Here is a 22,963-nt window from a genome sequence, read left to right on the forward strand (position 1 = left end):
TGTGTGATTGGTGCAGCAGAGCAACAGCGACTGCAAAGTGACGCGTTGTGGACACTTCCACGTAGAGATGATTGGACAAACACCGAGACGAGAGGCCACGCGTGAGTTTGCGGTGGTTATCGGGGAAGCTTGTTTTACTCATTAGAATCTATTTCTTTGTGGTGCCACCCACCAACACCGCCCGCATCCAGCCCCACCCCTGCTTCTCTTCTGCCTGACTCCCTCAGGATATTTTTAGAGCCCATGATGTGCCCTGTCAAATCGCGTAACGGAAACAACCCCAGAGAGCCACAGAGGAGAGCTGCTGTGTAATCTAAAGGGGGAAGCCTGCCGCCGATGAGATGAAAATTGAAATTCATTTGGTGTTTTGCGTGTTGATTGTGCTGTCCGGCACAACGCGGACAAGAGGTAAGCTGCCATTCTCTCTCTCTTTCTCTGTGTGTCTTTGTGTTTGATGCGAACACTTCTGACATCCCGCTGATGTGAGTCGGGCTCGTAATCGACTCCGCACGCGACTATTTATTGGTGTGACTGAGGCGATGACGGAGATCATGTTGCTGCAGGTTCTTGGTTGCATTTCATCTTCGTTAAACGATGTTTGTTAACTTTCCTTTCCTTTCCTTTTGTTTTGTTTTTTTTATTTTTAGATTTTCCTCTCATCTCTCTTGGCTTACTCGTAATTCGCCATAATGAATCTGTCATGATGCAAAATAGCACCTAAAGTAGATGAAAACGGCAAGAAACTTGAAATTGAAGGGGACGTCGTTGTTAGTCGATGAACTGACAAATTAGAGTCGTGTTCCTCGAGAACACACGCAAAAGCAAATATAAAGCAAAACGTTTTCACCCTTTCATTTTTAGGAACCCAAAGTCAACTGTCACCTCAGGTCACCTTAGATTGTAAAGTAAAGACCCTAAAATTATAGAGAAAAAAATCCCAACAGTCAGCTGACCCCAGTGAGCAAGCATTTGGTGACAGTGTGAAGGAAAAACTCCCTTTATACAGGAAGAGACCTCCAGCAGATCCAGCCTCACTGCTTGGAGGTGAGGGGAAAGAGACAGGACTGCTAATGAACTTCGAATCGAAAAATTTACCACGCTCTGGGAAAGTTATAATTTTACACTATTTTGCTATTTTAACACTCACTTGATAAGCAATTAAAATACCTTTATGTTAATCTAAACGTGACAAAAGTCATCACTAGTCTGGAAAACGGTCCTAAAGTCAAAGTCTCTTTAACAGGAGTTCTCTTTATCGAATTACAGGTCAAAGCAGTGCTCTGCTCAATGTCTTCACACCAGCTGTCTTCCTGAGTCATCCTGGAAGCTCAGCATCTTCTAACCTGACAGAGTATCGTGGGAATGAGTCCCCAGAGCATGCACGTATTCCTGCAGGCAGGGATGAATCCGCGGGTGAAACCACAGCCCTCGGCGAGACAGAAGGAACAGTCCGTGCAGAGACTCTGACAGATGCAGTACTTAAAACCCACTTGTTCACAGCAATCCCCGCAGTACTTACATCTCAGCCCGCAGACCTCGGTACTCTAACTCCTTCAGGTAATCAGCCTCATATGACTTGTCTTAAAAAGCTGCATCTTTATAATTAGGAACGTGCGATTATGGCGATCATAATTCTATAATTGTCCATCTATAATTTTCAAGTCCAGTCTGTTTAGATTGACCAGACTGGAGCCTTAAAATAAAACTTCCCACACACTTAAACACTGCCTGTTTGCAAACACAGGCTCTTCTTGGGCACAGTTCCTTTTGCCAGCAATGTTTGTGCAACACACTCCTCACCTGACCTGACCCCCGCTGGACTGGACTGAGAATAAGAATGTGTGTCGCAACCTTGTTTAAAAGATTCCTTTTATAGATTATATAAATATAACCCACTCAGCTGATTCCGTGTTACCGCTTTGAGAAGCACAGAAATAACAATATGACAGATCCCTCTCACTTGTCCCTTTTTGACCCTTTGTTGTTGCCCCGTCCCTGCAGAATAACGTGCAGGCTGTGTGAGGCTTCTCGCTTTGAAAGCTGAAAATATTCTCACTCGAAAATATTCTCACTATAATCCAATTAGAACACAAACATTTTTGTGGTTTGTGTATTTTGTTGACGCCACACGGTACTTTGACAGTCTGTCCGTTCTGCTGCAGGAATGTAGTCCGGCTGTCAATCACACTATGTGCACCACATTCTCAGCCCCCACCAAACTGTCAGTGCAGGCACATGTGCGTGAGGTGAAATGAAATACACCCACACCGAGAGAAAGTTATTGTTCTACGTATAAACAACCATCAGCCACTTTATTTCGTTGCACCTGTTCAACTGCTCATTAAAGCTAATCAGTCAATCACATGGCTCAGTGGATTTAGGCATGCAGACACACTCAAGTTGACCTGCTTAAGGTGAAAACAAGCATCGGATTTCTTGGCAGACTTTGGGCCTTTAGCACCAGCTGAGCCATGTACACCACAGCCTACCTGAGTATTGCTGCTGACCATGTCCATCTCTTTATGAACAGTTCGTACCCACTATGTTGTGAGAAAAGCCCTCCACAGACACCTGATCTCAGTCTAGTAGAGCACCTTAGGGATGTGGTAGAACAGGAGATTCACATAATGGTGTGCACGTGACAAATCTGCAGCAACTGTTTGGAATCGCTGGGATATATTTAAATTCTTAAGCAAACAGTAGCTACTTATTTAATGTAGTTCTGTGGCTTTAAGCTGAGACCTCAGAGTCCAAAGCTCTTGGAGAAAAGACAGAGTACCTCTGTGTGAGCAGTGATGCTTGAAAGCACAGGCCATCGGGATTCACAGTGTTCTGATATACTGACAAAGAACAACATATAAATGTAGGTCTTCTGTAATTTGCACCGATTTTTGTCAGGGCGTGGGCCACACATGCTGCACAAACACAATCGCGGCAGCTTTAACGTCAGCAGGGCAGTGCAGCGTTCCCTCTGGCTGTTGTGAATGCATTTCATTTCGTTTGAAGAATCTCTACTGTTTTGAATTGATACAGCACTGCGCTCACATCCCCCCTTTCAGCTGCCGCAGAGAGCCTTTCATCAGCGCCGACTGTTCAGAGCACCACCCCTCTGCACCCTGCAGCTACAGAAGCCAAAACCCCTCTGACCAACCATTCCCTCTCTACCTTTTCATCTCAGCCAGCCCCAGCAGTGCACCACGCAAGCTCCACAGCACCCACCTTCACCACATGGCCACACTCTGAATCTCTGAACACAGCTACCGCATCTCCAGTTGGAGCCCCTACTGGGTCAGTGTACAAGGAGGTCCAGTCTGTAAATAAATTTGGAGTTGAAGGTAAGGTGATTGGCAGGTGCTAAGTGTGATGAGGGTGTTGCCTTAAGCTTCCTTTACCATGACCTATTTTATTTTCTTCATATCATATCAAATTCTTTATTGTGTAGAGGGGTCCGGTCACCGTTCCAGCTCCCCTCTAGACCCTCTGCTGGCTGGTCTGCTGTCAGTGTTTATTGTCACCACAGCTATCGTCTTTGTCGTCCTCTTCCTCAAGTTCCGCCAGCGTACTAACCACCCGGAGTTCCATCGTCTGCAGGACCTACCCATGGTAAGATACAGTCTAGTACCTTTGCATTACCATTTTCACCACTTTTTTAAAAATCTCCATCTTAGAAGCCCCCAAACTTTATGAAAGTCAAATACCAAATAACTGCATCTTTTATTAAGCACCCTTCACTGTCAAGATGAACTTGGGCATTAGAATATTAACTGCAAGCAGAGATGACATATTGGAACGTGACTTGGCCGCTAGCTTATTTCTTGATCAGGGGTTACTCTTGAGATGTGGTTTAGCTGATTAAAAATATTCGAGAGCTTAGGTAAGAGAAACTGAAAATTATTTTCATATATTTTATTAGATCCTCACTAGCCACTTCGTTATTTAAACCTTGCTAGTGGTTGGCTGGACCCCTGTGGCCTTCAGAATTGCTTTTATTCTTTGTTGTCTAGATTCAACAAAACATTCCTGGAAACATGCCTCAGAGATCTTGGTCCATATTGTCATGACAACTGATAAACCTGCAGCTTTATCAGCTGTGCATCCATGATATGAATCTCCAGTTTCACCACATCCCAAAGGTGCTTGATTGGACTGACATCTGATGACTGTAAAGGTCATCCGAGTACAGACAACTCATTGCCAAGATACCAGTTTGAAAGGATTTGAGCTTCGTGACATGATGTGTTGTGTGAAGCAGCCATCAGAAGATGAATATGCTCTGATCATAAAGGGATCGATATGGTCAACAACAGTATTCAGATAGTCTGTGACATTGTGCCAAGAAAACACCCCCAACACCATAACGCTACCAGCAGCAGCCTGAAACATTGATATAACGCACAATGGATCCCTCGTGTTGTTTTCGACCATTTCTGACCCTACCATCCAAAATGTTGCAGCAGATATAGATTTATCAGGCCAGGCAACATGTCTCCACATTTTCTATTGTCCAACTTTGGTAAACCTGTATGAATTGTAGCCTCAGTTTCCATTTCTTAACCCACAGGGTACTCTTCTGCACACCTGGGTTGTAACAAGTGGTTTATTATAGTTTTTATTAGAGTTATTACAGTTAGTGTTGCCCTTCTGTATGACTCAAGCAGCCTGGGCAGTTTCCTCTGATATCAACAAGATATTATATATATCACCTAATGAACTGCCACTAACTGGATTTTTTTTCTTTTTTGTACCATTCTCTGTAAACTATAGAGATGCGTGTGTGGGAAAATTTCAGTAAATAAGCAGTTTCTGAAGGTCAGCCCACCCCATCTGGTGCCAACAACCATGCCACAGTCACAGTTTCTTAAATCACAGGTGTCAAACTCAAGTGCTGCAAGTTTTAGATGTGTCCTTGATCAAACACAGCTGATCAAAATGGCTAAATGACCTTCCCAACATGTCTTGAAGTTCTCCAGAGGCCTGGTAATGAACTAATCAGGATTCAGGTGTGTTGACCCAGGGTGATATCTAAAACCTGCAGGACACTGGCCCTTGAGGCCTGGAGTTTGACACCCCAAATGCACCGAGTCTCTGCACTGTGATTAGATCATTAGATATTTCTCCAACAGGAGGTATACCTAATGAAGTGGCAAGTGAGCGCATATTCTGAATTATGCTCTGTGGAGTACTGATAATGTTTTTTAAAATCACCTTATTTAGGATGATTTGATGGAGGACACGCCACTGTCCAGGTACACCTACTGACAGAAGCTCCTGTTCTGTCAATCACTTCCATCACTCAGAGGACCGAAGCAAATCTAACACCAAAGGAAGACCACTTTGGATGTGAGCAAAACCTTTCTCTTTGGCACTGAGAACCTACTGTTAGCGATTAAGAAAAAGTTAAAATGTATTTAACCAAGGATTCTTAATGTTTTAAGCGAGAAGTTTCTTCCACATTCCTTTGAAAGTTTTGGAGACATTCAGTGTGCTGAGAACTCCCCACCCCAATGGAAATTAAGATGACTCTGCGCCCCTGACTGACTCCTGCACAGCACTTTAATATGACACAAACGGTTACACTGCCCTCTAGGGGTGATATGAGGTAATGTGGATCAAGGTCGCATGAAGTCCTCCGTAACTGTAAGAATAGCCAGTAAGGCAGAATGAAGGCTCATGGGAAAGCTGCTCAAAACAATCACAATCCCTTGGGTGACCAAATGTTAGTGAAGTGCATTTTCAAATCAAATTGCCCAATCTGTGTCACGTGAAGCTAAGGTCTTGCAGAAAGTTGACAAAAAAATTAAACAGATTTTACAATTGAAAAGCCACAACTTTGGAGAAACAGACACACCAGGTCTCCAACAGTGGAAACCACTTTATTTTTCCAAATTGTAATTTAGCTTGCAGATTATTTACTGTTGCAGCTGTTAAACATGCAGTTATGTTCACAAAGTAATGGAAATCTTGAATTTAGTGATTGCCTTTCTTTAAATGTTTAGTTTGCCAGTGTTTACTGAGGAGATACCCTGCTAAGCCAAATACTTAGATATCTGTAAATTGTAAAACTCACTTAGTAAAAGTGTTGTTCGCACATAGTGGAGATTTGAGAGCAGCATTGGAATCATTTTAAGGGTCCTTCATCTGGACTGGTTGGAATGCACTGCAAATACAGTGGAACGAAGCTCTGATGTTTTAACTTGGTTACTTTACTGTCTGCAGTGATGTATGATGAAATGCAAGAATGACTTTCCTGTTTAATGAAAATAAATATCAAATCTATGTATGTGGGGTGTGGCAAAAGCAATAACAGGTGGGTAAGCTCTTAGGCATTATGCAGCGTCACTGTGTGAACGACAGTTTCTATTGTCAACTATGATTCGCTTAAGACTTCAGCAGCGTTGGTTCCTGCCTGTCCAGAAAAGGTAGGTGCACTTTGAACATTACTCCAAAAAGAAGAGCCACTCCCTCCACACACAGGCCATTGTTAACCACATTCAGGCAAAGACATTAAACAGCTGATATGAGAAGGTGTCAATTCTATGACAAACATGAGAATAGAAGTTATGGAGGATTTTAATTACAAAAGCAGCACAGTTGAATAACAATCTTTAGTCACTCAGTGTACAAAGTTCCTTTTCAGCACAATAAACAAGGAATTTCTTCATCATTACTTCTTTTTATTCATTAATAAATGCACGATTGTAGATATTAAGAGTTTAGACCCAATTCATAGATTGCTGTTAACATAAGAAACTGATAACTCATGCATGTTACAAAAGTGCTAGTCTGCATTATTCTAAATCAGGCCATACAGTTCTTGAAGAACTAGTCAGATCAGCTAACACACCTGACTTAACCACTTAAAGATGAGCACAGTGCAAGTGTATGAGTTACACCATAGCGATGACGACTGAATTGGCCCAGACGTAAATTTTCATTACATATTGGATCAAACACCAAAACGGTTCATACATGAGCTCCCCCTCCAGCCCAGCAGAGAGCCTCCGAAGTTCAGTGTGGCCAGCATCATCCCAAGTAAAGCCAGATTTCCAAAAGCTCCCCTCATTCTTTTTTTAGGATCTAATTAAGATGAGAGACAGACACACATTCTGACCATGTTTTATGACATAAGAAGAATAGAAATCGATGTGAACTGCTGAACGGTTTCTTACCTCCTGTAGAGTAGCCGTGTGCATAAACCTCTCTGCTGATAATCCACACAACTCCAAGTCCACTGACCAGACGCTGCAACAGCCACACAAACAATCAGATGCAACAGGACTTGACAGAACAGCTACCCATTGCATGCAACAAGTTGTGAACATGTTTAGCCAAAATATTGTGACACAGTTGACAAAAATAAATTGTATGCTTATGGTGCAGATACAACGTAGCAGCACAATGAAAATAAACTTACAGGTGAATGAAAACCGCCAACAGCCAGGCAGAAGAGGAAGGCAGGGTAGGATTCCAGGCTGGTGGGGAGGTCACAAGAGCGACGTTAACATCAACCTGCTTCTTGTCGATGAAAGAACATGACATAATGCTGCTGGCATGGATTACATTACCTTACTATACTTACGTGTTTTGGTGTGCCCGCTGGATGCAGTTGAAAATGTTCCCAGTTTCTGGGTCGTCGCTGTACATCTGAGGATACTGCAAGGCGTGACAAGTTCATTCGTACAGGATAGTGATGGGATTTCCGGCTCTTTTTAGAGATCCGGCTCGGCTCACTAAAAAGAGCCGGCTCTTTAGGCTCCAAACCGGCTCTTCAGGTTGTTTTGTTGCTTTAATTAATTTATTATTAACAATAATATAAAATTATGCACAAAAGGAATTACTAATGTTAAAAAAAGTGGTTTTATTTATATATGGTTATATATGGCCCCTAAAGACAAAGTACGTACAAACTCCAAAACACATTTCTAGCGTTAACTGAACTTCCAAAACAGAGCTACCTAGATCACTTAAATTACACAATTGAAAGCATGTGTGTATTGTTTGTGTATTTATAGACAAGCACTCGTATTTATTCAAATAATTTAAAAAAAAAAAATCATTTACCTGTTACTACCACACACCAAATCCGGTTGTTGATACTTCCTGGCTTGTGTAGCCACTAGGTAACAAAAGCTCAACACTGCGCCCTAGCATCCTGGAGCACTTCTGTTGTCTTTTGTACGTGATTCTGAGTTTGTACGTGCTTCTGAGTTTTTACGTGTTTTGGAGTTTGTACATGCTTCGGGGTTTGTAAGTGTGTCTGAGGTTTTTTTACACGTTTTGGAGTTTTTACGCATTTTGGAGTTTTTACGTGCTTTGTCTCTAAGGGCCACCATAAATATACTTTAATTATTCACTCCACATAAAATGTAATAAATAAATCATATAATACAAAAAACAACTATTTACATTTTAAACTTTTAACTATTTAAAGTTTCAGCTTTTTCCTTTTAAACGAATTTAACGTGAAACAACACAAAACACTGCAAACCACAACACAATTAAATATAAATTAAAATATTAAAACAAAAAGAAGATGCACATTCTCTGTCATATGGGCCTGCATGATTTCTGAATCCTTTATCATCTGCAACTGAAAATAGTGGATGATTACTATACCTTTCTAACGTTGTTGTTCCTCGCTCTCTTTCTCTGTTCCTGTGCTACTGCGATTGTAACTAACGCCCCTCCCCCCTCTGCCCAGCGCAAAGTACAGGCCGCGCGTGAGGAGTTTAGTGGAAAAAGGGCGAGAGAGAGGGTGAGAGAAAGAAAAAAAAAAAAACCTCACGACTCCCAATAAGGAGCCGGCTCGCGTCGTTCACTTCAAAGAACCGGCTCTAAGAGCCATTTCGTTCGCGAACGACCCATCACTAGTACAGGACAGCACCTTTCAACAGGTAGCCTCCACCGTGCTCCATATTTGAATACTCACGTGCACATTGTACTTCTTCCTGGCTTTGCCAACTTTAATGGCCAGATGTGTAACCATGACCATACTGGCCATGCCAGTCAGCACCACATATCCATAGTCTTTGGAAAGCACAACCATCCTGACAGACCTGGAAAATGAATTAGAAATATATTGTGGCTCATACCGAAAGTACTCATTACACTTTTATTTTGGTAAGAAAGGCAACGCATGCGTTTCCTCCCCCGCTAACACATAAAACAGAGTGTCCATTTTCAGACCCTCTAATCACACAATTACCTCGAACACCTGAGGAGAAAATTAGCCGTGCAGCTACCGGCGCAGATAAAGGACGTCTCACAAACGAAAGGTCAAACGAGAAACATCAGCAGCACCATGACTCGTCAGGGCTGCTTTGAAAGCGCACGAATTACAATAAACATGAACACACTCACCTTGACGAAGCAACCAAAGTTCACAGCTACAACCCTGGAAAACACCAACCACCGTGAAGTTTCCGTCTGAATATATGTGCACGCGTGCGGCTTACGTAACATTCATGGGGGGCGTGGCTAACAGCCCACTACTGGGATATCTACGTTTCAATTCAGTTTTATAGCTAATGCGTGTTAAAGGTTAGCTGTAAGACTCGTAAGGATAGACCGAAGCCTTTTTTAAAATAAGCATATATTTGCGGAAGTAAAGACTCCTCACGCCACACAGGCTTCACATTGACCACAGCCCTGTATGCAAATACTAACACCGACTCATTATATACGTGCGCGTATATGTGCTAAATGTCAGAGATCCAAGTTATCTTATCATAGCACTGCTCCACATTTCCTGATTAGTTCCGCCTATCTTACATGCAAACCTGCTCCCCAACAGGACTGACCAGCGTGAATGGACTGTGCTACCAGTAACTTGCAGTTAACTTCACCTCCGGTGTTACTAAAGTTGTACGTTTTTGTTTTTGTTTTTTATTTTTTGAAGTAGGGGTGTTCATGATTTTTTTAAGTGGGCGGTGCAAGGAGGAACAAAGGACAACACAGGGGGAGGAGGTGCCGGAAATGAGGATGTGTAACCAGAAGTTAAAATGGATTGCTGTGATTTGCAAAGCGTCAAAAACAATAGTTTGGGGCTTTTTAAATAAGTAACAACACAATCTTTCTACTTAAGTAAAAGGATCCCTGAAGTATTGAAAGTGAATGTACTCCAACTGACCTTGGATGATTGGATGATGGTTATTAATTTACTGATTGTGTACACAAGCTGGAATTTTTATTTATTATTATTATTATTGTTATTATTATTATTATTATTATTATTATTATTATTATTATTATTATTATTTTGTTAGCCATTGTTTTTCTTTTTTCACTTTTATTTTTATTGTTATTGTCCGCAAGCCAAAAACATTTGGGGTACAGCATAAAGTCGAGCCTAACTGCTCAGGAGAAGCACTGATTTCCCTTAAAGGACATAATCTTAGAAAAGAAAAAAGCAACAAACAAAAAATTTGATAGATTTGATAACATGAGGGTAGTCTGCTCCTCTTGAAAATCAGAGTTTGCGCTACCCGGACACGATTTATGTGGCAACGTTTACTGCAGAGTTAATCCCTTTCTGACTCGGCGTACCAGATAAAAGTGGGAGCCCAGGGTCATTAATGATGGCCCCATTCTTTTGAAGTGACTTATATTAGCCATGTCAGTAAGCCAGCTCACAACAACTGATGCAGAGCGCAGATTTTCTTGGCTGGAGAGCAGCCACATTATGTGCCCTGTGGTGAGGGGAACAGGGATCTGACATGCCAGGGTTTCTTGTATCAAATATCAGGTCAAGTTTAGGTATGCGCATCACTGTTAGAGGTGCCATTGGTTCAGTGACATTTAGTAGTTTATATAGCACCTTTACACAAAAAAGTCAAAGGTCAAAGGCCTCTGCGAATAAGTAACATTTCAACTGCTTTTTGAAAATGTTCAAAGACAGGGTGTTTTAGAGGAGAGCATATTCCAGATAGTGGGGGGCTGCAGCACTGAAGGCTCTGTCCTTTAAAAGACCCCGGCCTGGTGAGGGGGATGGCGAGTAAGCCTTTAACTGGGGAACGCAGTGTGGGGTGTAGGGAAGGGAGGATAAGATTGAATAAGTACAGGAGAGAAAGAGCATGTGGTGGTTTGTAGGTTAGGTGGGGGTGATGTAAGTCCAGGACTTGTTGCAGGTAAGAAATGTAAGTTCTGAGCTTGTGCAGAGCTAACGGGATATCACTACAATAATCCAGGCAGGAGGTGATGAAGGCATGGATGATTGTTTCAGCTGAGGACTCTGAGAGGTGAGGTCAGACTCTAGAGATGTTCTTTAGGTCGTAGAAAGAACTTCTAGAGATGGATCTGATATATGATGAGAATTAGAGCCTGGGCTCCAAGATGGCACCCAGATTGAGAACCTCTGAAAATTAAAGACCTTTACCCATGTTAAGGTGAAGGTCAGCCCCTTTCAGGAGTCGTGACTTGACACAAGAGTTCAGTTGTATTGTTTTTCAATATGATAAAGCTGGATTACATCCAGATTTAGATGTCATCCAGGGACTTAATGAGAGACAGAGAAGTGAACTGACTGGAGGGTTTGGTGCTGAGATACAGCTGTGTATCATCAGGATGCCAGTGGAAGCTCAGCCCATGATGGCAGATAGTCTGACCACGAGGGGCACGCAAACTGTAAAAAGAAAAGGTCCCAGCTCAGAGCCTGGTATTTGGGAAGGATATATATATATATATATATATATATATATATATATATATATTTATTTATTTATTTATTTATTTATTTATTTATTTGTTTTTTACTTTGTGTGACCTGTAATACAGGAACACTCAAAGCAGCATAACCTTCACACCAGATGTTATAACGGAAGAAAGTTGTATGCCTGCAGATTAACTAAGATAAATAGAGGGATTCTTCTTACAACACTAGATTTAAAGGATTACAAAAACACCTTTCGGCTGCAGCTCTTTCTTCCAGTGTTTTGCATTTTTCTGCTATGCCATTCTAGACAGTTAAATATAATGATGAATATTTTAGGAAAAACAGAGAGTAAGACAGATGTGCACTGTGCATGACTGTACCTGCTGGAGATTCCAAGAAAACAAATAGCAGAGATTATACTTTGTCAGGAATAATGCAAAGCCTGTATTTTGAAGTCTGCTTGCCAATCAAACAAGAACTGGTCCTGCTATGCGCTTTCAAAATAATGGTTCCTCAAAGTATATATATGAGATGATTAGATTAAAAAAAAATTCTCAATGTTCTTAATGTTTTAAAAGTATCTTCTTCTACCCTTTCTGTGAATATCACATCTAGATAGATATTTAAGCCTCCAGATTTTATGTTTCTATGCCTGCAGCATTCCCTCATATTTCTCATTTGTCATTTTATGCACATTCCCCAACATCTATATTTGGAAATTTGGGGATTTTGTCAAAAAATCATCTTTGGCTTTGCACAATGCTGGACTGAACTTTCTGAGTTGTGGCTTATGTTTGGTTTATACAGTTTTGCTTCCTGTAAGATCATAAATAGAGAGCAGATAAATTTAGACATCTATTTAAAAAAAATCCTTGTGCAATAGCTTCAAACTAGACCTACAAAAATAGTTACACAAAGACCATTACATAGTTGCTGTTTCTGTGTAACATTACCAAGTTTTCGTCACTAGATGTCCCCATAAAGTCACTAAATATCCTTGACGCAAAACAGCTGTGTGGATTAAGTTCAGTCCACATGGATCGCAAGCGTGAAAAAAGCATTAGGTTATACACAGGCCCACTGTTCTGACACACCATCGCAGGGTAAAAGGCTTCCACCTGGTTTTGTCGACGTGCGCGAGCGGTCAGCGTTCAGCAGGTTGTCAGCGGCACATCTGTCCTCCTCCTCCTCCTCCATCACGCCGAGTCTGATTCAGCACTTCAACACCTACACAGAGAACCAAGAATAGAGACAGGGCTCACACTGAGACTGGAAAGAGGAGGAAAAACAACTGCAGCCTGAGACCACCTAGTACCATCTCATCTTAGCCCATCATCTGCTGGCTGTATACATCAGGGAAAGTTTCAAGTGGGTGGGCTGGCTGCCTCTGTGACAGTCAGTCACATACAGAGAAAACCCACGAGATGCACATCCAGGTACACCTGATCCTACACCTGAGACAGGCTGATGAAAAGTGTGCACGCTATCATCCCCACAAACAGATCTTTACATACACATTCTTACATCCACGCAGCTTTTACCCACAGACCCTCCAGTAGCGTTTGAAGATGTAATCACAGCGCCCGTGCTGGCAGCTAAAGCATCACAGGTCACCTTACACTAGGTGTCAACTGTGCGCGGGCTTTAATATTTAATGTCAGCCTTACATTACCTCCACTGCCCAGACCCTGCTACTCCCCACGCTCCATCTCACTCCCGAGCGTGAGATCACTCCGCAGCCCCCCCCCCCTCCCTTTCAGTGCGCCCCCTTTATTTGGATTCAGTTTCGGAAAGCGAGAGGATGGCAAACATGTAACGGAACAACTGACTGCGAGCTGCAGCGAAGCATCAAAGGACGTCGGCTTTTTTACGACGTGCGAACAGCTGTCAGCAGAATACACTCAATAAATTCATGAAATTCGAAACAGCACCAAGGCAGCCGACCGTCAAGTCCAGCACAGCGGATGCGCGTCGGATCCAGAACCAACAGACAGGATGAACTGAGACATTACGCGCGAGAGGTTGCCACGGGCACGTTTGGGCTTGACCTCGGCGGAGATCGTTTCTTGGGACAAGCGGCTCGCACGGTGATGATGTATCAATGAAGAATGTCACTGCGACCGACTCTGTCCAAACAGGGTTGATGAAGCCCTCGGCGGTGTCATGCGTCTTGCCCCGCAGCCAAGCGCGCAACCCCTGCGACTTCTAGTTCTGCTCCTCCTCGCGACAGCGGTCCCCTCATCCCCGGTAATCTCCACTGGCTGCCCGGACAGGTGCGTGTGTGACGACCAACTTGTGGTCCAGTGCGCTGGGCAGCACCTGACCACCTTCCCGGTCAACCTTCCGCTGGCCACGCGGCAGCTCATCATCTCAAACAACCGTATCGCGGAGCTGCCGCCTCTCGCGCTCAACTACCTCTCTGACCTGGTGTACCTGGACTGCAGCAACAACTCTCTGACGGAGATCTCAGAGTCCACTTTTGGGAATCTACGCAAGCTGGCCTACTTGGACCTCTCCTTCAACACTCTGACCCGGATCGAGGACAGGACGTTCGGCCCCTTGGCGAGCTTGGTGATGCTGAGGATGACGGACAATCCGGGGCTCTCCGAAATTCACCCGGACGCTTTTGGGGAGAACGCGGCCCTTCAGGTACTCGATGTGAGCCGAAACAACCTGACGGTCTTCAACATCACCTCCCTGATCACGCTGCCCGCCCTGCGCTCAGTGGGGCTCAGCGGGAACCCGTGGAGCTGCGAATGCGACAACGAGGACCTGTCCTTGTGGGTCCATCTGGAGGGCTTCAAGTTCCAAGGTCTTGTCAGTTATCTACTCTATTTTTTCTATCAACAAAGAACATCAGTTACATTTGCTTTGGCGAGACGCGGAAAGGCCCCAGAGAGCCAGTCATACACAAATATTTTTACTCCATTTAATTGTTAGATAATTCTCAGTTACATAAACTGGCCTCCCGGTGGAGGTTCTTTCAGTAACAGAACAGCATCCACTAATAAGATCAACAAAGTGCCCGCGCAGCACCTTTCATAAATCCAGCTGTGTTGTATGTCGATAAGCAACAACTTATATGAAGAAGCACTTTAGAAGTAAACAGACAAAGGGCTACTTTAATAGCTAAAGATCCTGGTGAATCTAGAGGCTAAGTCACTGTTTATAAGCTGGAATTACTTCTGTTTAATGTGCAGAATTTTTTTTTTTTTTTTGCTATTATTTGAAGTCACTGAATTGAAATCTCCACATCTGTTCAGTTTAACCACAAGGCACTGATTCAAAATCAGCCATTGAACCCCTTTTGTCCCATCTTCTGTGGAATATAGTTTGAAGGTCATTTGATTTCGTTTAATTTATCTGCGTCTTAGTCATATGCACATATACATTAGAGCTTCAGGGGCCCTGAAAGTCTGTGCATCTGGAGCTGTTAACAATTTTGCCTCGTTGGTTGGTAATCGAGATTGGTGTCTTCCTACAAAGTGACAGTCCTTTAACTGTGATTGTTTTTGTTTTTTCACACCTTACATAATTAAAATTCTTATTATATGACAGAAAAGATGTTCAAACATGATGGCAAAATGGCAGCAAAGCTCTTTCTTTTGACCCTCTCAAGGAAAGAATGACTCTGTGTCTTTCTGAATACATGCAGAGGCTTAACTACTGGATTTCCCTCGCACCATGTCACTCCCTGTCATGTCTGCATCTCAGTACAGACACACACACACACACACACACACGCCATGTGGTATCCATGTACACCACAACTCTGCAATGTGCTGTTAGTTTGCTGTAACTTCACTCCTCTCTCATCTTTCAGTGGGATGAGACGCAGGTGACAGCAGTGGAGCGTGGCAGCAATCAGACTATCAAATGACAAAGAGGGTGAAAGAAGATCGTAGGCAGGGACCCACTTGATTTGTCTTCTGGCGACTTCACTCATTAATTCTGTTCTGTTTTCTGCAGTGATGAAGGAAACAAGGCGTTTCTTTTTTGTTTTGTTTTTTAAATATGAGAATGACTAATCAATCTGCTATCAGGCTCCTGCGTTGCAGGCGTGATAAATGGATCATAGCTCCACCATCAAATATTGATCCCCTTTGTTTTGTTGCTGTCAAGCTGATAAATGTGTCCGGGATTCCATCATCGTTCTTACTTTGAGTTATTATGCTCGTGGATAATGGTGTGGATGTGTCACTATGCAAAAGGGCAGCTGCTATTTATAGTGTGATTTACTGAGCAAGAAGCCAGCCATAATTCTAACACCACAGCTATAATACAACTGCCACGCTCACTAAAAAGGCATCCCCTGCTCTTTTCCCTCTCACACACACGCACACATACACACACACACACTATAGTTCATCATGCTCCCTGTGAAGCTCAGACTGAGTCCAAAAGGAGTCCTGCAAGAGCTGTCCCATTTTCCTGCCTCTCGTTGCCTTTTGTCTAGCTTAATTTGGAGTTGAGTCTCTTCCAGTGACAGCTGCCAGCGAGGGAGAAGGCGGACACATGGATACAAACATTCTCCACATCTACACGCAGCCTTTGGTAAACACTATAGAAACTCACACACATACACACCCTCACAGGCGCAGATTTTACACACTGACTGATTTGTGCACTGAGACGTTTAAACACAGACAAAGCATACTTGTGTAGCTGGGGTACTTGTGTAGCTGGGGGTGGGAAGGGGGTTTCTGGGGGTGGGGTGGGGGGATTTTTTTTTAGAGACGGTTGTTTTTCAGCTGCAAGCTCCGGCTCCCAAGCCTTGTTATCGCTCGCCTGGGTCTCACCTGGCTCATGCAACATGGCTCGCCTTGTCTCCTCAGTTTAGGAAATGCATCGAGACCAAGCGAGAGACAGGGAGAGAGAGAGCGAAAGAAATAAAGCCTCAGGAAGGAACCAACAGACTCTCCTCTGTCTCGCCTTCCTGGCTAGATTAGCACTCTCTCAGCTGTTATATAAGGAGAGCGTCTAGAAATAGAGCAGTGTGGATGGGGGAAGGAGAGAGGGAAAGCCCTGTCCTTTGATGTCGGTCCCTGTAGGGGTATAGGGGGTGAAGCCATAAGGGTTTCCTTCCTAGCTGTCAGGCTTCCCCTCACACACACACCTGCATGTGCAAACACACACACGCGGACATGCGCATCCACAACCATTTGCAGATTCAGATTGGAAACTTAAATCTCATGCAGACACATGCATGTACAGTGCATTAAGAGGGAATGCACACTGTACGTATTTGTGTCTGCATGGATGGCTGTCGGAATTTGAGCAGCATATTGTGTGAACAGTGAGCAGCAGCAGCAGCTTCTGAGAGGATCAGAGCAGACTTTGAATTTTCCCTGCTATTAAGCTTAGAGGAGCAGAGCCTCCTCGTGTTCTTCAGCTGCATGCTCATTTTTTAATCTTTGAGACACATAAGAGCTTCTCTGAACACAAAAGCAGAGATTTCAGCGCACAGTGAATAATATATTAGGGGAAGCGTACATTTCAGTCGCCCTGTGAGATGGAATTGTCGAGTAGTTTGATTGAAAGCGATGGTATGATCCCTGTCACCCTCTGTCAAATCACACCTCCCACCAACCTGAGCCTGTTTTTATGTGTTGCCAGTGAGCAAGCGGAATAGGTTTAAGCAGCTAAAAGTAATTGAGTGTGAACATTTGAAAACAATTAGGTAAAATATTAACTAAACAGTTGATATAAAAATGAAAGAAAAGCGATTAACAAATAGGTGAATTAGCTTAAATGACTGAATGTGCAGGTTAAACGACGACGCAGAAAGAAGTAAGCAAATTCAGCTGAACTATAATAATAAGCAAGTAAAAATGCTGTTGACTTGGAGCAATTAAGGGTGCAACAATAACGACTAAACACCTGCATTTAATGGCCTTGTTGATTCATATGAGGTCATCAGTGAATAAGATTGCATTTTTGATGGACGTGGCCGATCTTCATTAATCACAAACACAAAAAGAACTGAAAGAAAACAGTACAGTTATCTGTTATAATAACAACTTTCTTTCTTCTTTGTTTTTGGCAGAAATTGGGGATTAAAGAAAACCAAACTGGTTATTAGCCAAACTGTTACTTCAAACATCAGGATTGGCATCAGCCCAATATTTCAAAATCTTATGTGTCTCTTAAAGTAGTTTCATAAAAAGCCAATACTTAGAAAAGGAAGTGTAGATGATTTAAATTCCAGGGTTTTTTCACATCAAGACATAATAAAAATGATTTGGTCCTTAGCAGGTATTAAATTTTGGGAAACATAACCTCAGATTAGGATGTGACATATTACACAATGTCATTATTTGTTTAACAAAAATTAAGCTAAAATGCAGAATGCAGCTATGTGCTGATAATGAAATGCACTTAATTAACTGATCATCAGTTCTTAAAGAAGCGACTGCTGCTGCAGCCAGCAGTCTGGGAAGGTTTGTGCAGCCATGTCTAAACCATTCGAAGTCCGTCATTCTACAACGGGAAAGATTATTCACAAGTGGAAAACATTCAAGACAGTTGCAAATCTTTACAGGAGTGCAAGTCGCAGCATATTTACCTGAAGTTCAAACTGTGCAATGTTTACAGAACCTGTAAAAAAACAGGAGCTAGATCTCAGACTCTGAAGGCCTCAACTAGCATGTTCAATGTTAAAGTTCATGACAGTACAGTTTGACAAACAGTTTGGAAAGGTTGCCAGGAGAAAGTTTATTATCTCTACAAAGAACACGTCAGGACAGCTTAGGTTAAAAAGCTGCATCCAAACAAACCACAAGACTTCTGCAGCAATGGCGATATCTGGCGATAATTCACAGTGCCACGTTTGGACCAAAACAGCATATCAGCACAAAAGCTGTAAAGCCCGGTGGTGGAGGCGTGATGATTTAGGTTTGTTTTACAGCCAGAGGACCAGGGCAACCTCAAGTCACTGCGTTGACCATGAACTCGTCTGTATACCAAAATATTGTAAAGTCAAATGTGATGGTCATGGATTGACTCAGACAAACTTTACTTATGTCTGATATTCCTGTATAAGTGTAAACATACCATAAATGTAAGCTGTACGTATTTCCTACTTTTCTATTAAAACAGAAATAAATCAGGGATTTTTTCACAGTACTGTATATAAAATGTTTTGACGGTCATTATTATTTTTATTATTATTGTGTATTGTCATCTAAAATTGTCAGCTGAAATAACACAGAATACAGTAAAATGTTCATAAAGTCAAAGCTTACCTTGCTGAAAGACCAATGATCTCTGCTACAATGATCTGAATTTGCACACAATGACCACCTAATGGATCTTCACCCAAACTGTGCTTGAGGTCAAGATCACATTCATCATTCTCAGTCTGTTTTAATTCTTATCAATTTGTCCAATACAGCAAACTATTGGCAGGTGGGGGAACAACTACATACGACATAAAGCTACAAAATTATAGGGTAATACATGAGTAAACATTATCATTGTCATTTTTCATAGTAAAAAAAAAAAGATTTATGAACGTTTTGTTATTTATCAGCGGTTTGTGCGACGAGATCACTCTGTTAGTCAGCGCGGTTTAATAAACATGTTGAAGTTCTGAATGAGAAATAAACATCAGCAATATTAATGAGATGTTTATGTAAGTGTTGTACAGTAAGTTTACAGTTATTCTCTGATGGTCATGTCTCAGTTTTCCCCTGTTTGTTAGGGTTATGTGAATGTTACAATTCCATGGCATGCATCTCACAGCAAAAAGAGTCAGGGTATTTTAAGCATGCTGGTATGAAAATGGGGCTACAGGAAACTGTTCCCTGTGCAGAAGCCTCCAAGTCTTTTCATCTCTCCCAGTGGGAATTTCTCCTAGCACAAAAGCTCTGAAAAAACAGAAGCCAATTAAAAACAGTGGCCGCGTGGAGATGCCACACTCTGCTGTGTTGCGCTTTTTTGCTCACAATAACAAAAGACTCAACCGGCTTTCAGGATTGTTATCTTTTAAAAAAAGGCCTCTCTGGTGAGCTGCTGCAGGGCTCAACACCTATAATGTGGTGTGTTTAATTTTCATTCAGAGGGTTTTAAAATGACTGTATGTTCATGCAGTTTTCCGAAAGCGAATGAACTCAATATTTTGTTAGAATATGTGGATTTCAGCAAGGTCTCAGTACTGTAGTGAAGTCATATCCAGTCCCTGATGATGAGAACCCTTATTATCTGTGGTTTCAAGCAGACACAAAGGCTCGAGTCACTCACTAATCCTGTGCAGCGAAAAGGAATTTGAATATTTCATCCATGATTTTTTCTTTTTTGTTAACATAATGCTGCATCAACAGCAGACTGTGAAGTGCAGGAAGCTCTTAAAGCTTTTGTAGTTTTCTGAATGAAACAGCAACATTATTATGATGCAATTTACTGCCTTTTGGTTATTTATTTATTTAGAAGTATGAATGTGAATGAGTTTTGGATATCCTCGTCTCAGGATGCTGCCATTTACAAATGCTGAGGAAAACAAGCACTAACATGCTTGAATTATTCAAAAGGCTCTTTAATGCCAAATGTATGATATCGTCCGAGTACTTTGCATTATGTTACAACTCTCACAGCAAAGGATCTCATAAATCATATGCTAATTAGATGCAAAGGTTTTACACATGTCTGCTGTACATAAGTAAAAGTACTGGATGAAGAATGTGTGAGAGAGAAAGAGCTCTGTGACAGACTGGCGACCTGTCCTGGGGGGACCCCGCCCCTCACCCTATGGCAGCTGGGATAGGGTCCAGCCTCCCTGCGACTCTGATAAGGATAACTGGAAGAGAACGGAGGGATGAATGATATAGTACAGTGGAGGCGATAACAGGAGTTATATGTGTCCCGTCACATTTTCTACTATTTTGTACATTTTTGCTTCTTTTATTTGGTGAAGTTTTTTTTTCTGAACTTGTACGATCTGTTAGAAAGTTGAACCACTGATTTATTGATCATTTTTACCTATTTTTTGTTTGTTTGTTTGTTTATTTGTTGATGGTTAAAGCTATTACGATAAAAGTTGTGAGGTGTTTGTTTACAGTCAGCGAGGATAAGTCACCTGGAAGTAAAACAGAAGGAGACCGTGTGATGCTGAGGCTGAGGACCTTGAACAGCTCTGCTGTAATTAACCCTATAGAGAAATCTTGATTTTAAACCAGCTTTAACCCTCTGACACCAAGTGTCTCATATTTAATACATGTGTTTTCCAGACATCTATGTCATCAGTGTGGTTTGTTGAACTGTGAGCAATAAATTGCACAAAAATTGCCAGCTGTATCAAAAGCGATACAAATTGAAACTTTTATTATACTATTATACTTTTTTAAATTTGTCACGTGTAATAAATCCTCCAGTTTAAAACAAAAAATAAATAAATTTAATGGTTCAGGCTTTAGAGAGTTAACCACCTTATGATGTTTTAATAAAAAGTTAAATTAATAATCATAAAGATCATAAACAATATTATTATAGAAAAAGATCTGATGAACTTTCACTTGCCTTGTGTCTTAAAAATGTCACTTAACAGTAACAACATCACTCCTGAGCGGTGCCACTCTAGGACAGCTGTGTCCTGTCTGTGGTGCGTTTCTTTGATATTATGAAAGAAAGAAGAAAAAAAAGGATTGATTTCTAACAATAGAAAAATGCTGATATGCTGCTTTGTCCCATGATTAATCCTCACCGTTCCTCCTTGGTGTACTTTTGTGTGACAGATGAGGGCCAGACGGTGTGCGGTTCACCTGCTGATACTCAGGGCCGTCGACTGGGGGAGATGGGCATCCAGCTACGGACGTTATGTCATCAGACACTCGGCTCCTGGGACTACCTTTTCTTTGTTGTCATCGGCTTTGTCATCTTCGCTGCTGGCACCGTGTCGGCCTGGGTGATGGGTGTCATCATGGTGCTCTATGAGCGCTACATCAAGAAGAAAGACGAGCAGCTCGAGATGGACGACGAGGAAGAAAGCATTGAGACAGGCCGTGCTGCGAGCACCAGGAGTGGCCATGACAATGGGAATTTAAAAACTTCACATACTGTTTAAAACAAAATCCCACCCCTCTCGCCATGGATTCCCACAGTGCCTCCTTTCAACTTCCACGACTGTCTGAGAAGTCTCATGAAACTGTGTCTGTTTATCAGGCTCGGATCTGTTAATGAATAGAACAAGGAATGTGTTTCTATCATTTTTAGTGGGCTTCCAGGTGTTGTTACACACACTGTAGTCGCCATAGTGGAGGTCCCCAGTCCTTGGGTAATACATAGACTATGTATGCAAATATATGACTACATATTTTGTTACTTTATGTGCAAAGTTAGCATTAAAAAAACTCAAAAACAACATTTCTCAGAAAAACTCTGAATATGTTTTCACAGAGATATTTCTGACTGATCTTCACATCAGTTTAAAATCAGCTTTTCGAAATTTTAAAGTTTAAAAGTAAAATAAAAAAGGTTACCTGTGAACTGCGACCTGCACTATAGTAACACCAGATGAAATAAAGACGGAAAACGTGGCTTACAGTTTGTGCTTTGCTGATGATATTGTTAACACTGAGTAGGAAAAGTGTGTTTTTGTGACTGTAGTTGTAGTTTTTTTTTTCTCCAGATCAGTTTGTCTTTTTTATTGGTACATTTTTCACTGAATATTCCTCTAAGATGCTTTATTATGGTTATTTTATGGATGTACTGAGGAAAGCTGGATACCAGAACTAAAGATGTTGACGGCTTGCTCGACAGAAACAGAGCTCTAACTGGATTCGTAGCTCAGTGAAGGAGCACAAAAGTATTTTCCTCCAAAAAAGACCTTCACCTACTGTCTATAGCTATTGGCCCATAGCTGTTTCATTGCATTGATATCATAAAAATAAAACTCATTGATAACGTTTATAGGAAAAAATATGTTTTGGGCACAGAAGATCTTGACCACTGTGAAAAATGAACAACACAGACTTTTTTTTATTAAAAGACAGACATTTGCTGATGTTGAAACCAGATGTGACAAGAAAGTGGTGGATCTGAGTGAGAAATGGAGGGACACTTCACACTCATACAGTAATAATTTATCAACCATAAGCCATCTTTAAAGGGGATCATGGTTTACAAACTAAACATCATGCTATATTCAATAAGAATTGAAAATAGCATCTGAGACCATATAGCTATTATTTAAAAAAAAAAAAAAACTCTTAATGAAGTCAAAGACAGCTGGAGTTGAAGGGCGGTTTTTGCCATAAATTATTAAACTGCTGAACTCCTGTTTGGAAACTGTGTAGTCGCCCCCTGCTGGCCACTAGAAAG

General features: G+C 41.8%; 3 protein-coding genes across 3 annotated transcripts; 2 read left to right on the forward strand and 1 right to left on the reverse strand.

Annotated features, from left to right (window-relative positions):
- LOC146498139 (uncharacterized) lies at positions 1-5,396 on the forward strand. The gene is made up of 6 exons (XM_085141685.1): positions 1-101; positions 228-408; positions 1,267-1,557; positions 3,060-3,335; positions 3,443-3,603; positions 5,215-5,396. The coding sequence occupies exons 2-6, from the start codon at positions 342-344 to the stop codon at positions 5,257-5,259; spliced, it is 840 nt and encodes a 279-aa protein (XP_084997811.1). The 5' UTR covers positions 1-101; positions 228-341; the 3' UTR covers positions 5,260-5,396.
- A 1,156-nt stretch (positions 5,397-6,552) lies between these two features.
- Positions 6,553-9,488, reverse strand: mgst3a (microsomal glutathione S-transferase 3a). Its single transcript, XM_085141686.1, has 6 exons — positions 9,361-9,488; positions 8,930-9,056; positions 7,580-7,653; positions 7,415-7,472; positions 7,170-7,242; positions 6,553-7,077 (listed from the first exon to the last, which is right to left on the reverse strand). The coding sequence occupies exons 2-6, from the start codon at positions 9,044-9,046 to the stop codon at positions 6,947-6,949; spliced, it is 453 nt and encodes a 150-aa protein (XP_084997812.1). The 5' UTR covers positions 9,047-9,056; positions 9,361-9,488; the 3' UTR covers positions 6,553-6,946.
- Positions 9,489-11,793: 2,305 nt separating this feature from the next.
- On the forward strand, positions 11,794-22,020 carry LOC146498141 (leucine-rich repeat-containing protein 52-like). The gene is made up of 2 exons (XM_085141682.1): positions 11,794-14,462; positions 21,379-22,020. The coding sequence occupies exons 1-2, from the start codon at positions 13,814-13,816 to the stop codon at positions 21,705-21,707; spliced, it is 978 nt and encodes a 325-aa protein (XP_084997808.1). The 5' UTR covers positions 11,794-13,813; the 3' UTR covers positions 21,708-22,020.
- The last annotated feature ends 943 nt before the right edge of the window (positions 22,021-22,963 follow it).

Source organism: Neolamprologus multifasciatus, chromosome 18 (assembly GCF_963576455.1).
Source record: "Neolamprologus multifasciatus chromosome 18, fNeoMul1.2, whole genome shotgun sequence".
Taxonomy (NCBI): domain Eukaryota; kingdom Metazoa; phylum Chordata; class Actinopteri; order Cichliformes; family Cichlidae; genus Neolamprologus; species Neolamprologus multifasciatus.